Genomic DNA, 25,535 nt, shown 5'->3' on the forward strand with positions numbered 1-25,535 from the left:
CCATGAGCTGATCAGGTACCCTACAACCCTCACCCCTAAGGTCGACATTAAAAACCCTTCCCTGAAAGTCATCAGGGAGTTTGGGTCTTTTGAGCATGTTCTCCTTGCTTGGCGTCCTGCAATAAATACTGAAATTTCTTTCACCTCAACCAGGTGTCAGTAGATTGGCTTTGCTGCATTTGGGCAAGTGGACCCGAGTTTGGTTTGGAAGCAATATTTGTATTATTTCTATCTTTATGTATGTTTGAAACTTTTCACTTAATGAAAAGCTAAAAAATGAGACCTAAACAAAGAAACACGAACTGAGGCGTTGCCTGGTCCCCTCCTCTCTCGGTCGATGACTGGGTACAGGCAAGAGCTGTAGCAGCTGCCTTGCTTTTCTAAGTGGAAGGCACAGGTTGAAGTCTGCAGAGTCATGCCAGCTCTGGACCACCTACCTGCCCAGGGAGAAATGATTATTATAATTAAGGCATTGGTGGAAATTTTTAATTTTAAGTGTTATAAATTTGCAGGATGTGTCAAGAAATAAGATATACACTCTGAATCTCAGAAGTCCCACTCTCCCTGCCCATACCTTCTAGACTAAATCTTAGACCTTATCAGATATGCAAAAATAGGGGCCCATGGAACAACTCACTGCAATATTCAGTACATTGTTAATTCCTAATAAAAGCTGCCAAAGAGTTTCTTCGATTTATCTCATTAATGATCAGATGACCTGCCTCCACATAGGTGGCTTATAAAATAGAAATGAGGCTTACGCTGAGGACTCAGAGTCAGTGATAAAACTTTATATAAACATCTTTTCCAAATGGTACATGTCACCAGCACTGAGGAAGGGGAAGTTATCATAAACAGAAGTATCCAGATGTATGCAAACTGTTTTTAAAAGCCATGAATAAAATATGAGTGTAAAATGTCTTGGCAGAATTCTGACTGGCATGACTTTCTAGGCATAGTTTGTATTCTGTGGCAAAAATGATAATTATATATTTAATTTGTTTGGGAATTGTTCCCCAGACCATTATTACTGAATCACTTATTTGGTGCTATAAAAATTTTATATTTCAGGAAGTGTTTGGTGTATCTAAGACATGTGGTAATGTTAATACCACCCAACTCTCTAACAGGAAGCCTCATCTTTAATGTTGAGTTCGCTTCATGAGTCCTCGTGAGGAACACTATCGTGGGCAATAATTGTTCATTAATACAAACAAACAGATTGTAGGATGAGTAAGCTTCCCATTAAAAACCGAACTCCGATCAGAGAGTAAAACAGTAATTAAAACCTGAACAAAACCCTGTTCTTGGACAGAATTTTAAAGTGGATGAGTCTTACTTACATTCAGCATTTCTCACTCTCATTTCACCACCTCTCTTCCTCATATATTCCACTCCACCCCAACCCCTTCCCCAAGTGCCAGCTGCAGTGTAGGAACTCAGTGCTTCTTGGCCCAGTGCAAACACCTGTTATGGTATTTTGGTGCCAATGTAGCATCATCTGGGGCCTTTCTAAACCTCTACCTTCTTCCCCAAACCTCCCATAATCCAAAATGTGACTGCTGTAGGATTTCATCAGAAAACATATGGACACAAGTAACTGATCTTCACAAAGTAAAAATTTTCAACTTACAGTGCTAAAATCCTATGGGCATAAGTCATGGCTCATCATATGATGCTTTGTTTCAGTTTTACTTTGATCTACTCACCAAACAATTCACCCCCAACGTAACTGAGGGTAAAGAGTGGGGTGGGAGTGGGTTAGAGAGGAAAGTCAAATCGGAAATGGGAAAGGGGTAGAGTAGAGCATATTTGGACTGAAAATAAAGCAAGATTTTTCTTTTACATGGGGCTAATGTAGGAATACACACAATACTTCTAGCTGTCCCAAGATGATCATTGATTCCTTCTTTGTGGTGAGATTTCAGGCATGGAATTGGCCTTAGCCAATATAAATTTTGGCAACATATGTTTTTAGTTCTCCTAATAAATCAAACTGTCTCACATTTATGGTGCCAAATATTTTCTTAGCTCACTTATATCAATAGTTGCTAAAAATTTTGTTCCATGACCTGGGATGATGTTAGGAGGTCCATGATATGAAAAATCAGTGTAACACATGAGTTTTTCATGAAGTTAATTTTATTTATTCTCAAAGACTGTCTTTTATTAAAATGTTATTCCCTTCCTTCTTTAATGCTGAAATAATTTCTTCCCTTTATGAAATAGTGGTGACAGTAGATGGTAATTGTTTTAATGTGTGCTTAATGTTTTTAATTTTACACATTAAAAAGATGGCAAACCTATGTTTTGTTACTCATTTTCCAGTAGAGGTGGACAGATTTTACTTGTACTGGAATTCAAAAGTCTGAGACCAACTGCTCCATATTCTATTCTCTGCTTCAAATATTGTTTTCTTGGAGGTGACTGATTCAGACTAGATCTAGGAGAGAAAAGCATAGAATGTCAAAGATGCTTTTCAAGCTGTAAACTAACTTCTCAGTTGTAAACTACTGGGTACTAATACTTTTCTTTAAATGGAAAGGTGTTTCTGAATTGAAAAGCCCAGAGTTTCCAAATAAATTTAGAAAGCATTTTCTTGATCTACACAAAAGGGTTTTAAGGGCTTGTCTTTCTTTTGGGCTCTTCACTGTGACTTCAAAGTAATCATTTTCAGATTATTAAACCAGTCTGCCTTGGAGTTATCAGTTTTTTCTTTATGAGGAAATCTGAGGTTAGCTAGAACCCAGTTGCAGAACGTAAGACTGAAGGAGGAAAAGCTGACAAAGTGAGGCAATGCTTAATCATTTCAATATGTGCAATTAACCATTTATACACTTCTTAAAAGCAGAGAGCTGGGATGGTGGTATGTGAAAGAAAAAAATGTGTAATTAAACACCCCTCAGTTTATCTTCAGTAAAATTTCACTATTGTCTAAAATTTATTGTTATTTGCAATTACCTGTTTCAGCTCCTCTTTGCCCTCCCCCCTTTTGGAATCCTTAGTTTGAAGTTCTGTTCATTTTTTAAATTATTTCAATGGAAAAAATTTATTTTATGCTTTTAAAAAATATATGGATGTGGGTATGGACTTAAGCTCCCACATCCATCAGTACTGGAAAATTTTATAAAAAGCACTATCAGGGCTTCCCTGGTGGCGCAGTGGTTGAGAGTCCGCCTGCTGATGCAGGGGACACGGGTTCGTGCCCCGGTCTGGGAGGATCCCACAAGCCGCGGAGCGGCTGGGCCCGTGAGCCATGGCCGCTGAGCCTGCGCGTCTGGAGCCTGCGCGTCTGGAGCCTGTGCTCCGCAACGGGAGAGGCCACAGCAGTGAGAGGCCCTCGTACCGGAAAAAAAAAAAAAAAAGCACTATCAAGGCACTCTAAGGATAGAATCCTAGTATAAATGTCAATACCAACCTACTGATACAAGTTTTCACAAATACTTTTTGTAGAACGGCAAACCAACTTTGTGATGTTTCATGAACAAAGAGTTCAAATATTCCTTGATCTGTCCAATTCATAAATACCTTTTTTGTTGTTGCCTGTCTCCCTGTTCCCTGCCTCCCCCCTGCCCCCTACGGCAGTTTTGGGGGTTTTTCTTTAATTCTTCCCCTCGCCTCTCTAGCCTAGTTTCCTTTATTGACTATTTATTGAATGAATGAACTCCCCGACCCTGTTCCAGCAGCCTAGTTCCCCTCGACCCCATGCCATGCGACTTTCCCTCCTGGGAGTCCGATCGCAGCACACTCGCCGGGGGGCTGGACGTGACGTGCGCCAAGGGAGGAGCCGGCGAGGGGGCCAGAGTCGCTCAAGCGGCCGCGGTCTGAGCAGGGGTTGGCTGGGAGCCTGGAGGCGGGCGGGAGGCGGGCAACAGCTCCGCCGTGGCTCGGAGGAGAGCTACACCGGCTCCAGAACTCTCGGAGCGGAGCCGCGGCCGGCGTAGAAGGCAACTCTTCCAGCGGGCGCGGCGGTCACCTGGGAGCCCCGCGGGGACCCGACGTGCCCGAGGGGAGCTCCCGGGCGCTGGGCTGCGACTGCGGCGCGAGGCGGCGCTGCGGGGCCCGGATCCCACGAGACCTGGGACACCCGGGACGGAGGTGTGGCCGCGTCACCCTACGCGGTTTGTGGTTGATCAAGCCGGGAAGCCGGTGCGTTTGTGAGCAGTCGCCACCTCAGCTTCTCTCAGCTCGAATTCAGCCTCCAAGTTGCAGGCACCGGAAAGACTACCTCGACGAGGAGGGCATCTATCTGCCCTTGACTGTGGTGGGGTTTGCTCAGGGGCTTAGAAGGCACCGGGGACTGACCCAACCAGCCCGGGGAGGGCTGGCAGGCGCCTGAGAAAGCCGCAGGGCGTGGGCCGCCGTCGGGGTTCGGAGGCGAGGGGGCTGTGCTTGATTCATAGATCCCGAGGCCCTGAGCTTATCTCATGGGCTGTCTGCTCATCCACCAGGTGTCCCACGCCTGACCCCCGGCACTCCTTGGGGCGACTTCTGTGCAAACTTCTGATTCTGTTTCGCAAGATTCCCTTCTTCCCGGAAAGGTTGGGACGAGCTGCAGGCGCTAGCCTTGCATGTTGCGGACCAGTTGTCTCCCGAGGAGAGGTGCACCTAGAAGAGGACAATGGCAGGGCCGGGATCAGAGCTGCCTTCTGGCCCTGTGGCCCCCATGCTCTTGTCATGGCTAACAGGACTAGGGGCTGGAATGGTCTTCCTGAGCTTCATGCAGAAACTCCTGTACCCTTACTTCTGGGACGACTTCTGGTACCTGCTGAAGGTGGTACGCTGTGGACTTCGGATGGAGATGTACAGACTGAAAGGGGAGCTGGTCACTGTCCTGGATAAATTCCTGATGCATGCCAGGAAGCAGCCTCAGAAACCTTTCATCATCTATGAGGGAGACATCTACACCTATCAGGATGTGGACAAGAGGAGTAGTAGAGTGGCCCATGTCTTCCTGAACCATTCCACGCTGAAAAGGGGCGATACCGTGGCTCTGCTGATGAGCAATGAGCCCGATTTCATTCACGTGTGGTTCGGCCTGGCCAAGCTGGGCTGCGTGGTGGCCTTCCTCAACTCCAACATTCGCTACGTCTCCCTCCTGCATTGCATCCGCAGCTGTGAGCCCAGGGCCCTCGTGGTGGGTGCAGGTAGAGTATGGGGTGTGGTCGGCTTGTGCAGAATGGCAACCCTGCCTCCTACCCCGCCCCCTCATTTTTTTGTTAGAACCAATTCACAACTAATATTCTGGGTGTGTGATGAAGTGTGCATGTTAAGGGTACAAAATAGTTTCATAATTCTATGCCAATGGTTTAATTCCCCCTCTCCTCTCCCACTTCAATCACTTACTCTGTTGTAAATTACTAATTATTAGCACAGCTTTTGAAGAATTCTGAAATCTCTGCTGCTTATTTTAGTGAAGGCGGGGGGGGAGGGGTAGGGGCGCGCATTTTACCTTTCTTGATACTTTCAGTGAGTGCAAGAACGCAGAGATATAGAGTTTGGTAAGTTCTAAATTTTGTCAGATCTGACAAGATTATTTGACGAGGAGGAAAGTGATCCTGATTTCATTGTGGAATACCTACTGCCTCGAATAGTAACATTATCCGGGTTGACTGCCTTTGCAGAAAAAACATGTTTAATCGCAAGTGCATGAATGCCAGTCTTCATGTCTGCTCTTATTTTGCACTGCCTGCAAGCTAGGATTTGCCTGGCAAGGTTGGGCTCCCACCTCCCAGCCAGTGGCGGGCTCTTGGCAGACTCTCAGCTTCTTTCTCTCCCTTCTCCCACCCCAACCTGTGCATCATTTTCTTTATTTCAGTAAGTGCTAACCTTCTTCCCGCTCCCCTTCAATTTAGGCTTTGCATAAATATACTGACAGTGAACTACAAAGAAAAGTCTTTGGTTGAATGCCTAACTAATGAAGGACCTAGTAAGATGGGTTGCATAACAAAGTGGAAGTGCAGTATGAAAACTGATGCTTTGGTATAATCTAAATGGTTTATGCTTATGCTTCTTGCATGGGGGTAGGAAGGTGGAGCATGAGGAGGATCATGGCAAGGACCTTAGTGAAAATATTTAAGTATTTTAGGTTAATAGATATATACTGACACCTCATATAGAAGTTTTAGATTCACAGAGAAGTATGGGGGGGAAATCTACATTTCTACCAGTGGTGTCTAAAGTACAGTACCTTCCGTGTAACCTTTATTATATAATAATTGCACATCACATGAAAATGAATTAGGCAGTATATAGTAGAAAGGTTAGTTATTCAAGGCTTTTGCTTTTGCTTGTTCCAGTTGTCCTTCCAGCTCAGTTTGTGACCTGATGAAATAGCTAAAATGCTTACTCTTTTTATTTTATGATGATTTTTTTTTTCATAGAAAGGCATTTTATTTTAAATATAGCAGTGTGTACGTGTCAATCCCAAACTCCCAATCTATCCCTTATTACTCTTAAGCACTGATTTTATCTTATGTTATAGGAGTGGAGAAGCCAGAAGGCCTCTATTGTGTATTTTTGTTCTTTTTTTTTTTTCCATTCAACAGTAATATCCTCCAAGATTGAAATTCAGCTCCTCTTCACCTTGGAAGGAAGTTAACTAGTATGATAAAATTTCTCTGAACTGTAGCAATAAGTAGGATAAAGGAGTCACACAGAATTTTGATAACATGGTGAAGCAATATTTACCTCTAGTGCAGGGGCAGTGATAATATGAATGCAGCAGGGAAAACTATCACAGTGCATCTCTGGATATATTCTGACATTTTAGTTGCTCATTCTAATTTAGATTGCAGTTTCTGGAGCAAATCTAAACCTTAAATTGTGCAAAAAATTAGTAAAGCCATAAAGTCCCTTTAGAAGAGCAAACTAGAAGGGCCACGATATCTCTGAAAAGATTTCTGTGGCCATGATGTTGAGGCCAGCCTGAGAAACGTCCCATATCCTGTCTCCTGAGGGACTCGGCTTGAAGTGCATAGGGCTGGTTACCTCTCAAAACAGAGTTTTCAAACTTTGCTCTTGACCATGTTTTTGCCTAATTAGGACCAATTAATTTTGCAGTTTTACTTGCGCCAGTTTTTGCTTTGCTTGCCAATAACTAATTCCATAGTTTCCTTGTTTTTGTTTTTACCACTACCAGTCAGGTTTTGTTGGAATTTTAAGCCAAAAACATTTAATTGCTTTGCTCAGTAAGTAGGTACCTGGAGAAATCAACCTTAAATCCTAGTAACAGTTCTTTTTAGCATACCTCCAAAATACATAAACTGCTTATGTTTTTCAGAGGTAGGACAGTTCTATTTTTATTAATTACTAGTTTTGTTTTGTTTTGTAAAACAGCACGGCTTAGATCACGGTCACTTTTTTGTATTTAAAGCTCTTACCCTGAAAACTGTATTCTTGGCATCTTGCGTCTCATCCATGAACAATTTATATATATAGCTTTTAGAACTTTCCATTTCAGAGGTCTTAAATTCTCATTGGATGTTTCTAATGGAGATGTATTATGAAATCATCATATCCCCAGGGAGAGTGTATCAGGTGGAAAGACCAGTCAAGTGGTTTAGATCAAGATAAGCCAGACAGTCCCAGGTTTCACTTCTGATCTGCCACTTCTTAGTTGTGTGATTGAAGATAAGATTATCAGCTGCCCTGAGTCTCGCTTTACTCAGCTGTAAAATGATGATAATACCATCTCCTTCACAGTGTAATTCTGAGGATTAAATGACAGCTTTTGTAAAGTGACTAGCTGAGTGCCTAGTATGTACGAAGTAAATCCTTGGTGAATTAACATAATTGCTGTTATCATTATAGATTCATCGGGGGCTTTTACTAAGGGATCTCATTTGGATTTTGCTGCTACATTCTAATTTGGTGTTAGCTGTAAGAAAGACTAGTAAGTCGGACTATCTGTTTGGGATAGGACCTTTACCGTTTCACTTTGCTGTGTTTTAGCAAAATGTTATTTTTCATAAATTATATAAAAACAGTGTCAAACAGGTTTTATTGGCAGGCCAGATATTGTCCAAGGTGGTCCATGGTGATAGGTGACGTTTTAATCATGGCAGGTGTCTGATAGTTCTGTCTGTATCAACTAAGCCACCAGGGAAATAGATGCTATTCTTGCTCTAATTGTCATTAACAGAAATACGAATGTTGCCATTTACTCAAGGCTGACTGTGTAAAAGGTACTCCCAGTGATTCTGAGAGGCAGGCACAGAGCTAGCTATATTTTGGAAACTGAAAGGGAAAGAAATTCATCTAGGGTGTCTAGGATGACACAGCTTAGTAGGTACAGAGCAGACTCAAAACCTGCTATCTGATGTTAAGACTCTGCTGTATTATACACTATAGCCCAATGGTTTCTGGCTCTGTTAATCCCCTTTTGATATAACCATGAAAAAAATTGCATTCCAGTTATATAAAAATAGTAAAATTAAACTTGCCAATATTAAGACATCAGGTTTTTCATGCACAGATAACTAGAAAAAATTTAAATGTTTATAAAACTATTATTCCTATTTCTCATTCTGAAGATTCAAAAATAGTTGCAAAAAAGCTTTATATCTGTATAGTTTCATTTAGAAGATGTATCAGGTGGCATCCCAACATTCCCTGGAAAATTTCAGCACTTACTGAAAATTAAATAGTCTTGTATTAAACCTAGTTCTTTCCGCCCAATATTTCAACTCTGATATTGCAAATAGTGCCTGCTGCCAAGATTATCATCCACCTAGATATGCTCTTCTCTTTACTTGGAACAAACAGAAAAATGTTGAGATGTTTGTGTATGGCTTTTAAAAGTTTTTGTAATTATATCCTTTGACATATTTAGCAATAATAAGAATAATGATAATAATAAATAATAATCTCTTCCATTTTTAAAGTACTGTGTAAATAACAAGCTGTTTTTAGACACATTATCTTATGTCATCCTCACCACAGCCATAGCCTGGTTTTAAAGATGAGGGAAGCATGGTTGGGAGTGGGCAAGTAATCTTGTTAAGCTCCTACTTCTAGGAGAGGCAGTATGGGAACTGGAGCCTGGATTTTTCTGATGCTAAATCTCAAAACCTGTTGGGTATACCTTTGTCTTTGTCCTCATTCATTCCCTCATCTCCATCTTTTCCTTTCCTCTTCCCTTCACTTTCCACCCCTCCCTCTGCCCTGCTCCTTTTCCTTCTCTCTCTGTCATCTTCCATCCATTCATCTGCTTTGTTTCATCGCTTTCCCACCAATCCTCTGGCCTCAGTCACTGTATGCTGTGGCTATCCCAGTGACTCAATGGAATGGTAAAGATCTGTTTGCCAATTCACGTATAGATATTTGTGTGGCTCTGAGGAATAGGCCAAGAACTCAGATGTAAGCTCTTAGAGAAGGAAATTTGTTTTGTTTGCTGCTAAATTCTCAGAACTTAGTGTAAAGGAGATGCTCAATAAATATTTACTGCCTGGATGAATGAATAGGTGATTGAATGACCTAATGAAAAACTGTAAGGTACATCTGGGCATTCACTAACTGTTTACTTACTTGCCTATTTTTGCCCATGAACTGTCCCTCTGCTGTTCTTTTGATAGCTGATTTTGGCAGTAGATATATCAATGGAATTTCTGGTTGTGTTATTTTATATCAATGTCGCTAAATGTTAGAATCATGACTCCCCAAGAGTCAAAGCATTTTAGACTTTGTAGTCTTTAGTGTTTAGACTAAACATCCACAGAATCTCAGATTTCCTTGCATGTGTGTATTGTGCACTCTCTCCTTTCTCAATATATCACATATTAAATCATTATAATTATAAGTGGATAACTAAAAAATATATATTGATATTATCCAGAACCTTTTTACTTTATATTCAGTAGTAGTTTGTGTCTCCACATTCTCAGAAGGGTTTTGTGTTTCTCTTCACAAGAAGTACAATCCTATGTCAGCTCTCTAAACTTACAGTAATGCATGCAGCATTGCCCTGTTCGCTTTTATGATCTGTTGCATTCAGACTGTGCAGGGCAAATATTCCAGTTAACAATCAAGCCATTGTAATTCTCCAAATGACTTTCAACCATAAAGGCATCTTCTTTTCAAAGACCAAAAGGAAGAGGTAGAGGAAAAATAAGACCCTTTAAATTCTGGAGAAAGTTCTATAGAAAGTAATACATATTCAGATAGATAAGACATGGCTCATGTGAACCTGTAGTATTGTATCCATGTACACATATCTATGTGTATCTATATGAGATAGCCTCACATATCTATTTTAATTTTTATGTGTAGTAGAATGAATGGCTGTTTTGCAATTTTTTTTCCCGTTTTAGACTCAGCTCTGTCAAGGATTACCTCCATTCCAAAAGAAAATAACTGATTTTGATTGGAAGTTTAAGTGGCTTCCTGGTTTACTAGTTGGGAACGGTAGTGTTCTAAGCATGTGTTATTTTCTTCAGTGATCATGAGGATACCGACCCTGGGATTCTTGTGTACAGTATATGTTGAACATGTGTTTACTGTAAGGGGATGGTGCTTGAATACTGACAGGAGCAAAAACAATTTAAAGAGGGATTGTGCCTCCTCAGAGAAGTGGCAAGGCTGAATGGGAGAAACACACACCTGAGTAATAATTATTTACTGGCAATAGGAGATGTGTTGGAAATAATGTCAAATGTTCTACTTTTTATTTTCTTGCACAATTTTGCCAATAATAAATACACTGTCTACTCCCCAAAAGATGTGGGGACAGCTGAAAGTGAAAACCCATGAACCCATTTACAAACTTGTGTGCTCGTATTCAGGGCAGTTATTAAAGGTGCTTCAGGGAAGAATATGTTATCACAGTTGAAAGGCTTATGCCCCAGTGTACTTCCTAGGGTTATGATTATCAATAAACTAATATTTGTAAAAATAGCTGGCACATTGTTGGTGATGAAATTAGTTTCTGGCCTGATAAGAAGTATTGTTATCTACGTCATGATATACGTTGCTTTAGGACATTGCTTACTTAAGCATCAGTTTTCTTAGACGCCATAGCCTACCCATTTGTTCTTTGAGAAACCTGTTGAGCTGCTGTTAAGCAGTAGGATGGTAATTATGAGCATGTCATGAGATCTATAACTTCACTTTGGTTTCTGTGTGAATATTGCTTTGCATTATGGAAAGCTCAAGTTAACCCTGTGCAGATGAATTTCACATTAGTTGTATTAACACATAAAAGTTTAAAGTTAAATGTTTGCCAGTGTTTTAAGAGCTACAAGCAATACCTTTGAGATACCTATTAGTTTGTTTTATGTAGAATAAGATAATTTAAAAATAATTTTTGTAAGTCAGAGAAACACAAACATCATATGATATCACTTATATGTGGAATCTAAAAAAATGATACAAATGGACTTATTTACAAAACAGAAACAGACTCACAGACATAGAAAACAAACTTATGGTTACCAAAGGGGAAAGGGGGAAGGGATATATTAGGAGTTTTGGATTAGCAGATACACACTACTATATGTAAAATAGCTAAACAACAAGTCACAGGAAACTACATTCAATGTCTTATAATAACCTATAATGAAAAAGAATATATAGGTATGTATAACTGCATCGCTTCTCTGTACACCAGAAACTAACACAACATTGTAAATCAACTATACCTCAATTTTTAAAAAAAAGTTTTGTTTGTTTTTTTTTTGCGGTACGCGGGCCTCTCACTGTTGTGGCCTCTCCCGTTGCGGAGCACAGGCTCCGGACGCGCAGGCTCAGTGGCCATGGCTCATGGGCCTAGCCGCTCCGCAGCATGTGGGATCCTCCTGGACCGGGGCACGAACCCGTGTCCCCTGCATTTGGCAGGTGGACTCTCAACCACTGCGCCACCAGGGAAGCCCCCAAAAAAGAGTTTTTAATGCAGAATGAATAACATAATTCACACTAATGGCATATTAGAGGAATATATTACATTTTTACTCATTGATTTCATAGTCTTAGAAATGTGAATAAGAGGCATAATAATGATGTAGAAACAAGAAATTAATTAGTACAAACAGAACTAATGGATTGTAAGCAGAGATCATAATTTACCTCTTTTTATGCTTGCAACCCCTCCTAACACAGTGCCTTGCATATGCATGTTTCCTGGAAGAATCTATTGCTTTGAAAAGAGAGATTCAGTCTTCTCCTGTAGTGCAGACTTTGTTAAATCTCGTAGAATTGTCTTCTGTCTCATTTTCTTATGGTAATTTACTGATAAGACCTGCACCTACAGTGGATCCCATGGACAGAGCTCCATTCCATATCCAGCACCTATGGTGTGGTTGCCAGGCACAGTCAGTGAAAGGATGGAGTAGGACAGGCATCATTTTGAGATGCTTACAGTTCTATGGGTTTCAATGGTAGGACACTTCACTAAAGAGTAAATCTTCCTGAAACACAAACAAGTTTCCATGAAGTATTTAAACACATGCTATTTTGTGGTGGGACTTAATATTTAAAATTAACTTGCAAAATGACACTAAAACTTTCCATTTGATTAAGAAAGATTGACAGTGATAAGTAAATAATGATTCTTTATCCCGTACAAGACTTTTCAAATTTTTATTTCAATTTTCACTATCCTCATCCACACTTCCTACCACTATTGAAGAAATAATTTGGTTAGATAAAATTCTATGTGATAATTCTAAATGTCTCAGCTAAGTCAATTTAATTGTAATGTATGAAGGAGATTAAATTGTATCTCCTCTGATTCCTAGGAAATCCACTCACTTCCTTTTTCTTGTAAAAGTCATCACTCTAAGTACTCTGATTTTTTGGACTCTACAATTCTAACAAAGATTTGGGACCACAGTTAATCATATTGTAACTTTCTTTGTACTGATTTTGCCAATTTAGACACACATATTATTAAGAACACATGAAGTTTGTGCTGTGAATTTACAATTCCAGGTGAGAAATTTGAAATTAAGGTAATGAAATGGGTCAAGTCAGAGACTTAACCTTATATGTTCAGAATGCCCAGGAGAATCACCTAAACAAAATCTAGTGCTAAAAATTAAAAGAAGATACAAAGTACAGATCATGTGCTTGTCCTGCTTTTTCATTTATTTATGACTCGTCCTTCCCCTGGCATTCCTTGTAATTTTTCACTTCTCCTTCTCACCAAAGCAATCTGTATACAGCAGCATGCTGTGTATGCTCAGTACAAATAGATTTTTCTCTGGAATCTTACAGGTTATTTTATTTGGATTTGTTAAAGAAGTAAAAATTAACTCAAAAAATTTCAAGCCCCAGTTTGCCTCCCCAACCCTGATATTTCAACTCCTTATCATTTTTCTGTGTTTTTGCAGTTTTCTTGCAGGTTTTCTTGTGAATTTCCTAGTCCTATTTGATGTATTTCTCTTGCTGCTTCTTTGTGAACAATTTGGGTTATAGATTTTGAGGAGGTAAATCATGAGTTTTTTTCAAATGTTTTATATTATAGCAGAACTAAGGGCTGACAGATGGCTTTTTGAAATAACGAGACAGTGATTTACATTTCCAGGAAGATGTTTAATGCAGCACCCTGAATTCAGCTTCAAAATAGAATATATCTGGTGATTATTTTTTGTTTAAAAATTATTTAAAAATGTAATTATTTAGATGGACAGGTTTTATTTATATGGACCTTATCATTCTGATCAGGGTATATTTTACATTTAATAATATTTTTTATCATTGATTTCTTTAATGAGGTAATATATAGATTTTAGAGTTAGGTTAGACTAACAGTTCTGTCCACCAACTTGTGACCTTGGTTGAATTAGTTTCCTAGGGCTGGTGTAATAAAATAACACAAACTGGGTAGCTTAAAATGACAGAAATTCATCCCCTCACAGATTTGGGGGCTAAAAGTACAAAATCAAAGTATCTGCAGGGCCATGCTCCCTCTGAAGGGTCTAAGAAAGAATCTTTCCTCACCTCTTCCTAGCTTCTGGTGGTTGCTGGTAATCTTTGGCATTCCTTACATTAACTCTAAAAGGCCACTGCTTGATATCCCCGTGGATGTTAATGTAGATTTTAAGATAAATAATATAGCACTCAGAAATCGCTTTTATCTTAGAAAAGTGTGATGTATTATAATACGAAAATAAAACTGGAGCACCCATGTAGAACTTGAAAGTGGATCTTCACTGTTAAAGATCCATGTTAAAGGAAAGGAGTGTTACATTTTAAAAGAACTTAAAGAATATAAATAACTGTTTGTCTCTCTACTCTGGAAAAAAAAATGATGCCTCGCTCGCTTCCACCTCATCCAAGGAATGCCGATGCTCTGCTTCTTTTGTACCCCATAGAGTGCTAGATACCTTCACGCTGAATATTTCCTTCTCCAGGACCTGCACCCACTCTCCATCTCCCTCCTTTTCTACCACTACCCTCCTCCTGGACAGATGACAGTTTCTCCTACATTAAAGATCAAATTAAGAAGGTCTAATTCAATCTCCCAGAGTGACTCAACACAGTCTCCCTTCCACAGTTGCTCGTTTGTTAATGTGTACAGTAGATGCTTCCTGAGAGAAGTATCCCTTTTCCTTTCTCCAGTCCGAATTTCAACCCAGACCCTTGACCTTGTGAGCACCCCTGAGCTCTTCAGGCCTGAAGACACCCGTGTTTCTGGCTTTTCTACTCCTCTGCCTTCTTTTTTGCTTGACGTGGGTTCTAGCCAGGCCTTGGATCCCACTGCTGCCGACACAGGCTCTGCTTTCACCAGCCCGCTCTCACCTGCCATTGCCATAGCCTGCTGTGCACTGTGGATCCTACTGCCTTTTCTGGAAGGTGTTCTTTTTCTCCTTTTGCTTTCAAAGACCTTTTACCTTCAATTATTCTAATCCAGAGGAAAGAGCATCTCTGAATCTCCTCATTTAACTTTTCACTCTGAAATGGTCTCTAAGCCATAATCTTGTGAATCCAGTCAGGTGTTTCTCCTGGATCATTACATTATAGTAGAACTAAACAGTGACAGACAGATGGCTTTTTGGAATAATGAGCTACTGAGTTGTATTTCAAGGAGAATGTTTAGTGCAGTGTCCTGAATTTAAATGTAAAGCAAAGTACGAAAATAGAGTTTTATTTAAAAATTGGGAAAAAAACACAATCCGGATAATGGAATCTCCAAAGTTCAATTTGAATTGGGCTATTTGCATTGATTAAATCAGGCAATAACTAGATTTTCCTTTCTGTTGGCCATGTTGAAACATACTCATAAAATGGCTGGGATGTTACTTATCCAACATGAAAAGGAAGTAAGCGTTGCATTTACGTATCATCCCTGTTCCAACATGCAAAAGAACACACAAGGTGAGTGCTTTGAGATTTATGTCTTATTTACTTACTCCTAACCCTTTGGCTTTCAGATTTGCTTGAAACTATAGAAGAGATCCTTCCGAGCCTCCCGGCAGATATCAGTGTTTGGGCAATGAAAGAGTCTGTTCCACAAGGCATAATTTCACTCAAAGAAAAACTGAGCACAGCATCTGACAGTCAGGTGCCACATAGCCACCATGTTGCCTCAAACCTCAAGACTCCTTATCTTTATATTTTCACTTCTGGAACAACAGGTAAGATCCATCTGTTCTTGAAACTTAAGAAGAATGCAGCGTATTTGCAAAGCAGCAGTTTCAGGCAAATCTCTGCCACGTGTAGTTGTAGCTGAGCAAAGAACTCATGTGCCCTTGACACAGAAAGCCAAACTCTGACCGTGGGAGTCTGCAGCCCAGTAAGGATTTATTGCAGGGTGCCCAGCCTCAGATCCACTCCAGCTTGATCTTTGAGTTAGGGGTTTCTTAAAGGGGAAGAACAAAGACGCTAGGGTTAATCATCAGCTCGTGACATTTCTGTGACAGTTTCCGGGGAGTCAGGCTGTCTCTGGTTTACAACTCTCTGACCAGGTGGTTCATGGCCTGAGGGTCTGTGAGCTCATCTCACCCTGGAGAAACAACCCGGGTTTACACGTTAATGATATGTATAATAGCTACTTTAGTACATTAACAATGTTATCCGCAAGAGCAATTTTAGTCATCTGACTCTGGTTGATTATTGTTCAGTTAGCCCAGAATTGAGGTCAGAGGGCACGAGAAAGGGAACAAAGCTTTGGATGTAGAGAGATTAATCATAAAGTTGGTAAGAGAACTTGGTTTTAGGGGGGCTCGGTTTCATAGTCACCAGACATCTCAGAATGCATGCATCCAAGAAGGCCTGGGGTTCTTAGATCTCTGAACTCCCAAACTTGGATGAAAAAGGTAATTGTTTTAACTTTAACTTGACAAGTCACCATGTTCACTTGGCCATTGTCTCATGTGGAAAGATTTTCTTCAAGTTTGGTAGTACAAATGGCACAGGAATGTGTGAAGACTTGACCCAACCCGGTTGCTCAGAGTGTGGAATTTGGCCAGCTTCTTTGGCAGGATCTTTGCTAGCTTCCCTTAGATGCCTAATGTATAAAATGAAAAGATTAGTTTAAGTAGTTTCTAATTATCCTGCTGGATTAAAAAAATCCGTTAGTCTACTTTAAAACAATTTTCTTCATTCTTGTATAAAATGTTAAATCTTAAGCACAATCCAAGTGTAGCTGCAATTTAAGCACCTGTAGCTGGCTCTCCTCGTTTTGCATAAGTTGATTGGAACATGTGAGAAGCAGGAAATCTTGAAGGCATTGCAGGTTTGAGGAAGGATACGGAATAGAATCAAGTCACTAAACTTTCCCCTTTTTAGGTAAACAACAACACACACACACAAAGAATGTGAAACTACCTGAGAATTCAAAAGAAGTGTTAAACTTAACTGATTCTTAAGAAAAATTGAATGATATCTTTGGTAGTCTAAGTAAGCTTTTGTAATTAATTTGAAGATGACTGGGAGTTTGAATTAGAGGCATATTAAAAATATTGGTACTAATTTCTTATGCACAGGTAGTATTGTAAGCAAAACTACTATTGCATTAGTAAAATTTTCTTACTTTTTTCTTTTCCTTTTTCCTATTTGGAGGCTAACAATGATCTCCTCTATACTGGAGAGTAGACTATGGTTTTCTTTTTGACTTTGTTTGCAACAGCTTTGATAAATGAACTAGGAAATGCTAATATGTATCAAGTCGCCAGCATAAATTCAGACTGACTTTGGACTTTGAAAGAGACAATAAAATTTTGGAAATTATATGCTTTGAAAACTTCCAACGGAAGGTACTTGACAAATTTGTTTTTATTGTGTTTTCTTGTAAAAATAGAAAGTGATTCTGGTCTTCAAAACAATCTTTACCTCTCCCCGCTCCCTCCGACCCCCCTCCCCACCCCAAAAGAGAATAGTGTGGAGCAGACTATTAACATCTTTTGTTCTTGAAGATTAAAACCAGAGTGTTTGATACATTTGCACAACAGGCTGAAAGCAAAAGCGCTATTAATTTTTTCTCTTTGATATTTATTTGTATTAAAGTTATACAGCACAGAGATGAAAAATTCTAATAGTTTTAAAAATTTTAGAGAAAAGTACCCTGCTTACCCCTCTATTTCTCCATCCTGAAACCAATTACATTCAGTATTTTTTAGGTCTTTCCTTCTGTAATCACCTCCATTTATCTAAATAGATTTATTAATAGTATTTTACTGGATGCTTAATAGGTACCTACTAAAAAGTATGTACTGCTTTTCCACAATGGAAGATGAGGATTTTATCTTCTTTCTTTACCACTCTCTCCCTCCACTCATTTCTTTCTCTCTGGTGCAGATACTTTCTCTCCCCAATATCACCCTAATATTGTTTCATCATAAATTTTTGTTTGATTGGTATCAGTATCATAACTTAGTAAATACTATTTCTTGCTGAGCTCTATAGTATAACAAAATTATATTTATTTCCTTTCATGTAAAACTCTCCCCAGCCTTGGATTAATCATTTGGTTTTGTTTGTTTGCTTGCTTAGTTTTCTATACACCTATAAATGGTTCGTACCCATCCCTTTATCAAAAAGTAACTCACCTTTAGATGTTGAAAAGCTAGTCTGTATTCTGTCAAGGCCACGTTCTTGGCTGCACCCTTCCCAGAGCTTTCCTCCCTATGATTCCAGTCTTGACATGTTGCTGTCTTACTGTCCTGGGTTCATTCCTCACCATCACCCTGAGAATTCCCTTCAACTCTTTTCTTTTTTTCTGATCCCCTGATTCTTAGATTCTAAATTCATTTCCTTAGTTTGCTTTTCATTTTATCACTGCACTGCTTTCATTAGCTGCTTGATAAAGAGTATTTAGCAGGTATGTTTTAAGTCCTTATATGCCTGAAAGTGTCTTTTTCTACCCTTACACTGGTTTGTATAGAATTCTAGATTAGAAATGATATTGATGCAGGGGCTTGAAGGCATTGCTTTTTTATCTTCTGTCTTCCAGTACACATATTGAGAAGTCTTTTTCTTTCTGATTTCTAATCCTTTACTTGCAACCTGGTATTGTTTTTCTTTCTTTCTTTTTGGGGATTTTTAGAATCTTTTATTAGCCTTCAGTAGTCTATGATATCATGATTATTTGTACTGGAACCAGTCTTACTTATCCATTTTGCTGGTAAATTTGTAAGCCTTTTAAATCTAGAAACTCATGTCTTGCAAGTCTAGGTACTTGAAAATTTTTTTTTAAAGGTGTCTACATATTCTTCTTTTTCCTTCTTTATTTCTATTCTTTCTGCCCATTCCCTCCTTCTATTATATTTGTTTGCTTGTTCGTTCTTTTATCTTTGGAACTCTAACTTTTTAAAGATTGGCCTCCTTGCACTTAGTTATTAATTTTCTAATCTTTTATATCCTATTTTCCTTCTCTTACCTTTTGATTTACTTTTTTTTAAGAGCAAAACAATAAATTTTTATTTGTGCACAGTTAAACACAAGCAACTGCCTTGACATTTTAGAGCATTCTAGGAAGGACAGCAAACCCTTTTGATTCCAGTTCCCATTCACTAAGATTGTACCGTTTCCTCTTGCAGTTCACGTTTATGGCATCTGATGTGGATTGTTTGACACGCTTTTAAAATCAAGATGGGAAGGTGTAAACCTTTTGACAAGAGATGACTTTCTATAATTTAGCTTTTAGCAGTCAGCCAAAAAAAAATCTGTTTTTCACTGATGGGACCCCTTGATTTACTTTTTGAGAGATTTATCTTTTAACCCTTGTGTTCTCTTACTATTTCTCATTTTGTAGCATGTTATTTTTGTATTATTGATACTTCATTGTCTCATATCTCTCAGAATATTAATATTTTTTGAAAAGTTCTCCTCTCTACTTTGTCTCTATTTTCTCTGACATCCTTTTATCTTTTGTTTTATGTTGCTCTCTGTTCTTTACCCTAGAGGATTTTCTCAAATATCTGGTGACCTTTGGTTGTGCATATTTAAAATGCAGCCACCAAAACACACACACACAAAAACAAACCAAATCCTAACTAGAAGCTCTGTGTGATTGAGTGGGATTGTGGGCTGGTTAGTTTCATTGCTCACGACATTTTGTTGAGAGATTCGTGACTGTCAGTTTTTACTTCTGGGCGCCTTAGATTCCTCAGATAAAAGTCTTGAAGGGAAAACTAGTCAAGTGTGAAAAGGGAGCTGGAGAAGGATGCAGACTTTCTTTTATTCTCCCTACTTGTTCAACCTCTCTTCTTCCTGGTGTTTCCAAAGGCTCATCTTTTTCCAGAGAATACACATCAGATCTCATACCAGTGTGGAGGAAGCAATCTGGGGCTGTAATTTTATTTTATTTTATTTTTTGCATTTTAAAATATCAAAAGCATTTATTGACATTCTTCCAAATTTGGATTGTGAATGATCTTATACAGGGAAAGTTATACAGATAGCCTCTCCTGTTAGCTTAAAGTTCTGAGCAACATGGGGTCTTGTAGAGATCAGAGCAACATACAGAATTAGGCATATAGTAGATGTCATGCTTTAGAAATACAAAGCTATCAAAGAATGTAACAAAATCACATTTTTTACTGACTAGGGCCCTTGGACTCTTTAATCAATAGAAATTGATTAGGTTCTACTCAATAGAAATTGATAAGAGGTCAGATGAGGGATTCATGCTAGACTTTACTGGGACTCATGCTGCACATGAGGAAGTGAAAACAAGTTAACAGGTGCCCTTACTCCCTGAGGAGGGACTGGTTCCTTAAATGGGGTGAGGGTGGGGGTGGATTGGTGGGTTGGGCTGGAGGGTGGCTTAGGTGTTCTGCCCACCCCCTTGGTGGTATTTCATGCAGGGATCACGTGCAGTACCCTGCTTTTGCTCCGGGCACCTCAGAAATGGCAGTTGATCTGTGGCCTTTTTGTATTTTATTGTTCATAATTGCCTCAACTGTGCATGCATGCAGTTATTTTTAGTCCCTTATAGTTTCTTTGTATTCTGTTGCTCAAGGTGAAGCAACTCCAATAAAGGATCCCAGGCGCCAGCTCCCAGCCTGTCTCATGTTGAGCCTTGTTAGAGGCTTCATTGACATTTTTTATTAAAAGCATCTCTCTTGTTCTCTCTCTCTAATATAAGCTGATGTTTTGCAACTCAAAACCCAGAGCTGAATTAAGTGATGATAATTGTAATGAACATGAGAATTAATATTAGTATGTCACCTATTATCATAAAAATCACTTGATTCTCACATAAAAATCTTATAATGTTGATAACGATGAAGGTGTTGGTGCAAGTTACGAAGTGATGTAAAGAAATGAGACTTGGAAAAGTTAGATGACGGCAGTAGAGTTTGCTCATAGGCCCTTTCAGGCAGGTTATAAGGGAGCATTTTGGATTATATTGAATCTTTCCTAATCATTTTACTACTGTGAAGTCCTGTTTGCCGAAGCTCACCAAAATATTATATCCATGGACCCAGGAACAGACATAGAATGTCTCTGAGAAAGGAAAGGATTGAGGTCAGTTTTTATACCATTCACATGTCTTTGACCTGGGAGATTCTGTGAGATCTTGATAAACAAGGGGTGATTCCCTTATCTATGACTCTGATGGAATTGCTTCTTAAACATAACTCCCACTTAGCTCCCTCTTTATAGTTCCATATTGATATTCCACCTGGGGGGGGGTACCTGGTCATCAAGTTTCTGAGCCTCGCTGGGGTTCTGTGGGAGCAAACCAACTTTCTTCAAGGCTTCAGCTTCGGTTTCATCTTCTTGGGTCTGCTGTGTCAGTCACCAGTTGTCCATCTGCCTTTCTTCTTTTTTTTCTTCCTTCCTTCCTTCCTTCCTTCCTTCCTTCTTTCCCTCCCTCCCTCCCTCCCTGCGCCGGGTCTTAGTTGTGGCATGTGAATTCTTAGTTGCGGTATGCATGTGGGATCTAGTTCCCCGACGAACCTGGACCCCCTGCGTTGGGAGTGCAGAGTCTTACCCACTGGACCACCAGGGAAGTCCCCATCTGCCTTTCTAAAATTGTGTTGCTGTCATATCCAATTCCATTCTTTTGGCCTATGTATGTGTTCAGTCTGCCAACTTCTGGTTCTGTTGTTGCTCACTGAAATTGGTTATGTGCCTGAAGATCTCTAGGAAAGGCTATTTAAGCCTGGTCAGAGCAGCCTTGCCTTCAGCCACTCCGGTAAGTAGTGAGAGGGGGAAAAAGACAGAACTGCCTTCCACGCTGCGCCTGGGGCCAGTTGCTGTCACCATCTACGTCTCTATTTACTTTTGTCTCTCCTTCTCCTTAATCTTATGGATTCTTTCCTTTTTCCAAAATTATCCCCGAATTCCCCAGATTTTTTCATCCCTGCCCCTAAATTGGTTTTCTCTTGATATCATCTGTTCCTCCTTCTTCCTGCTAATCCCCAATTCACTGGACACAGCCTCACTCCCACCTTTACGCCTGGACCTTATCCCAGTGGTCTCCTCACATCTGCGGACCTGTGGGGAGTTTCAACGCTAGGGATTCATAGAAGGTTAGAAGAACAAAGGACTTCAGAGACCATCTAAGGTAGCATTTCTCCAAGCATGTGGCACAGCATGTCCCTTCATGTCTACAAAGAAGGGAAATAAAAGTTGTAAAGGGGCTTTATGACCACATGAGCTTGAGGAACATCATTGAAAAAATAGTAACATTTCTGTACTGTTGGGCTTGTCGAAAGCTTTAATATGTTAATGTGCTTTCTAACTCTTCCAAGAAGGGACTCTAACTTGCAGTTTTAACACGCTTCATTTATTCTGTTGGTTCTTCTTTCCTTCTTTAAAACTTTAAACTCCATGAACCTTTGATCACTTTCATTTGTTGGATAAGCTGCTATCTGTTGTCTCATTTATCAAAAAGTCTGAGTACCTTGAATGGTTTAATAATAAATTAATGAGATCATTATTCACTTAAAGCTAACCAAATTAGGAATGAAAACATGACTAATTCGCTCACTAAAGTGCTTTACAGGAGTGGACATAAGCACACAGGTGGAAAATAACTAGATAAAGCATCCTTCTTTTTTCGACATACCTCCAACTGAAAAGTTATTTTTAAGGCTGGGTTGCCATGAGGTCAGGAACAATATGGAAAGTAGGGAATATGGTGACTGAAGAACAGTAGGTGGGAACTTCTCGGAAGCGGAAAATGCATAAATATTTGATTCTCTCAATGAAGAAGAGAAAGGCATTGCATTATCAAGAATCAAGGATGCTAGTCTCACTCAAAATCTTTATACATGGCTTTGAGAAGAAATTTTGGAGGGATTCCCAGTACATGTGGATGACAATAAACTCTTTTAGGGTGTGAGATGCCAGCCTATCAGGAAAAGCCACAGAAACTTCTTTTGAAAAAATGTAATAAATGAATTTTGGTTAGGATGGTAGGCAAGATCATGCCAATTTTGTGTATGAGATCTTCCAGTTAATGGAAATGGAGCACAAAGCCTGTCAGAAAATATCAAAGCAGGTGCAGCAGCAAGGCGGACTTGAGGCTCACCCTGGTGAGTGTCTGGAAGTCACTGTAGACTGGGGTTCATAGCTACATGTGCTGCTGTCACCAAAAACCCATGACAACTTGGGCTTTATTCGGTAAATATGTTGAACCAGAGAAAGAATGATATATTTTTGGCATCTTTATAGCAGATATGGCTCTTTGAACCTTACAAGATCTCAAACTCTGTGTAATTTTATAGTTTTAATCCTTCTGGGTAGATCTAAGATTCTAGAGATTAATTACAGTTGTAGCTGACATTTGTATGGCCCCTTTTACCAAGGATATAGACCATTTTGATGTATTTTTTTTCTCAACTGCTGTTGTAGTTGATACCAGCATAGAATCTATTCTATTCTTTCTTTCTTTTCTTCTAGGTCTCCCAAAAGCAGCTGTGATTTGTCAGCTGCAGGCTATGAAGAGTTCTGCTGGATTATGGGCTTTTGGTTGTACTTCCAATGACATCATTTATATATCCCTTCCTCTGTATCACAGCGCAGGATCTCTCCTGGGAATTGGTGGATGTATTGAGTTAGGTAAGCTTTTATTTTCTGTTTCATAAGTTCTCAAAATGCCTAATAATTGGAAATTGCCTTCATTAAAGTGCAAAACTCTCTATCAGTAGAATTCAGAGTGATCGTGTGCATGTTATACAATTATAAAAAAATATTTATTGAAAGGACACAATTTCATCACATACTCCAGTGTATGCCTGAAGTGGAAAGAGCAGTAATTTGGCCTTGTGGTTGGATCTGGCTGTAGACAGGGCTTCCCTCTCCATGTGGTCGCTCACCCTTGAGTGGTTGCCGCCCCTGCCCTTAAATGGTGGTAGGAGCCTTCCCAGAGGGTGAACTCAGAAGCTGTGTAGCTCTTAAGTCTTAGCCTCCTCGGAAGTAACATGGATCATTTCACCTGCACTTTGTTGATCAAAGCAAGTCACAAGCCAGTTTAAATTCAAGATTTGAAGAGTGGGGAAAGAGACCCCACTTCTTGAAGGGAAGGGTGGCAAATTCACACTGCAAAGGTAAGGGCGTAGGAGAAATTGTTGAGGCTATCTTTGCAAACAGTGTACCCCAGATACCCAAGAAGTCAGTTGGTAGAGCTGGTGACTCAGTAGATTCCATTCATAACCATGCTGAGATTATGTGTCTGTTACTGGTTAGCCCAGAAATAATATACAGAGATAATTCACCATTATTTATGTCTGTCTAAAATACTATAAAGTAATCTTATAGAATAGTATATTTAAAATATGATCAATGTCCACAATAAATAAAGATGAGGGTCAAGACATTAGCATTTTCCTTGGAACATATTCATATGACTTACATTGTTATTAAAATTAGGTTGTTAAAATTAGCAGTCATCAATGAACCTTTTTGTTGGTGCTTTCATCCTAACGCTACCTTACCAGCTCTCAATCTCAAACTATATTGAGACTGCTTAAAAGTTTTTAAAAATGAATACTATGTATATATTCAACGTTGAAAGTAAGTGAATATTCTTGGTTTCTGTGAACAAGGATGACCTTATCTATATTCGTGCTCTAATACTTGTAATTCTCCTACATATTTTGACTGCTTCTTTCATCCCATATATTGCAAAAAGTATATCTACAGTCAAAATATAAAATTACAACATGAATATTTTTAAAAGACTTATTGGACTGTAAGATTAATGTTTTCAAATGAGCTTGATATAAATGGCCACTGATGGTTTATAAAAGCCTTGAAAGTGAGCAAAAGTGTTCTAGACAGAGCAACATCTTTTGTGTTTTATGTTAATTCTGCCCTTGAATTTTTTTTCCCTTTTGCCTTTTTATACCTCTTCTTGTAGGTGCTACTTGTGTGTTAAAGAAGAAATTTTCAGCAAGCCAATTTTGGAACGACTGCAAAAAGTATAATGTGACTGTGTTTCAGTACATTGGAGAACTTTGTCGCTACCTTTGCAAACAACCTAAGGTAAGAGTAATCGTTGTCAGAGAGAAAACGTAACTTCAGAAAGAAAAAGAAAATAATTGAGAGAAAATAGTTTTTGTTTGCTTATACTCCATTTTCTTCCAGAACATAGTTTAACTGACTTACAAAGATGTATGCAAAACCCCAAGATAAAATGAGTACAAAACAAGTCAGAGAAAATAAAAGGAGGATATCAGGAATGTGCTAATGTGTTTTATATTGAGGCAGGAGAAGACAGACTGGCAATCCAGTCCACTTCATGTTTAGACGGATTAAAATTTCTGTAAACATAGCATGCATCTGATTATGAAATTATTTTGTGTTTACAGAAAGCAGTTATTCCAAGGGTTGAATTAGATCATCTTTTAAAATGCTGGTCTTTAAGTAACACACAAAAACTAATAACAATGATTATACTTGTTTCTCTATTTGTTTTCTTTTGAATAAGTGATTACATCAGAATATCTTTTTGTTTGGTTTTGCTGTAAACTTAAAAAGAAACTTTGCTTTGATTTGCACTTGTCTCCCCACCACCTCAAGCAATTATTTCCATGAATTTTTGATAAATTGCCCCCTTCTGAAAATAGACCCGCAGAGACAGTTGCATTAGCCTAAAGCTTGTCTTTATTAGTTCGTTTGCTTTTTTGCCCTCAGAAGTTGTT

General features: G+C 39.2%; 1 protein-coding gene across 7 annotated transcripts in view; it reads left to right on the top strand.

The window, feature by feature from the left end:
- The first annotated feature begins 3,871 nt into the window (after positions 1 to 3,871).
- The window catches only part of SLC27A6 (solute carrier family 27 member 6), a 79,155-nt gene continuing 57,491 nt past the window's right edge, over positions 3,872 to 25,535 (top strand). For 5 of the 7 annotated variants that reach the window (XM_089909264.1, XM_089909265.1, XM_089909266.1 and 2 more), the window contains exons 1-4: positions 3,873 to 5,147; positions 15,369 to 15,572; positions 23,293 to 23,451; positions 24,752 to 24,876. In XM_089909264.1, coding sequence (XP_089765390.1) covers positions 4,622 to 5,147; positions 15,369 to 15,572; positions 23,293 to 23,451; positions 24,752 to 24,876 — 1,014 coding nt within the window. In that variant the 5' untranslated portion in view covers positions 3,873 to 4,621. Of the gene's footprint in view, positions 5,148 to 15,368; positions 15,573 to 23,292; positions 23,452 to 24,751; positions 24,877 to 25,535 lie in introns of all 7 variants that reach the window. The other 2 variants (XM_089909268.1, XM_089909269.1) reach the window with 2 other exon arrangements.

The sequence above is a fragment of the Delphinapterus leucas genome, chromosome 3 (genome assembly GCF_059928025.1).
Source record: "Delphinapterus leucas isolate spDelLeu-1000000601 "Yukka" chromosome 3, BTC_Dleu_Yukka2, whole genome shotgun sequence".
In the NCBI taxonomy this organism is placed as follows: domain Eukaryota; kingdom Metazoa; phylum Chordata; class Mammalia; order Artiodactyla; family Monodontidae; genus Delphinapterus; species Delphinapterus leucas.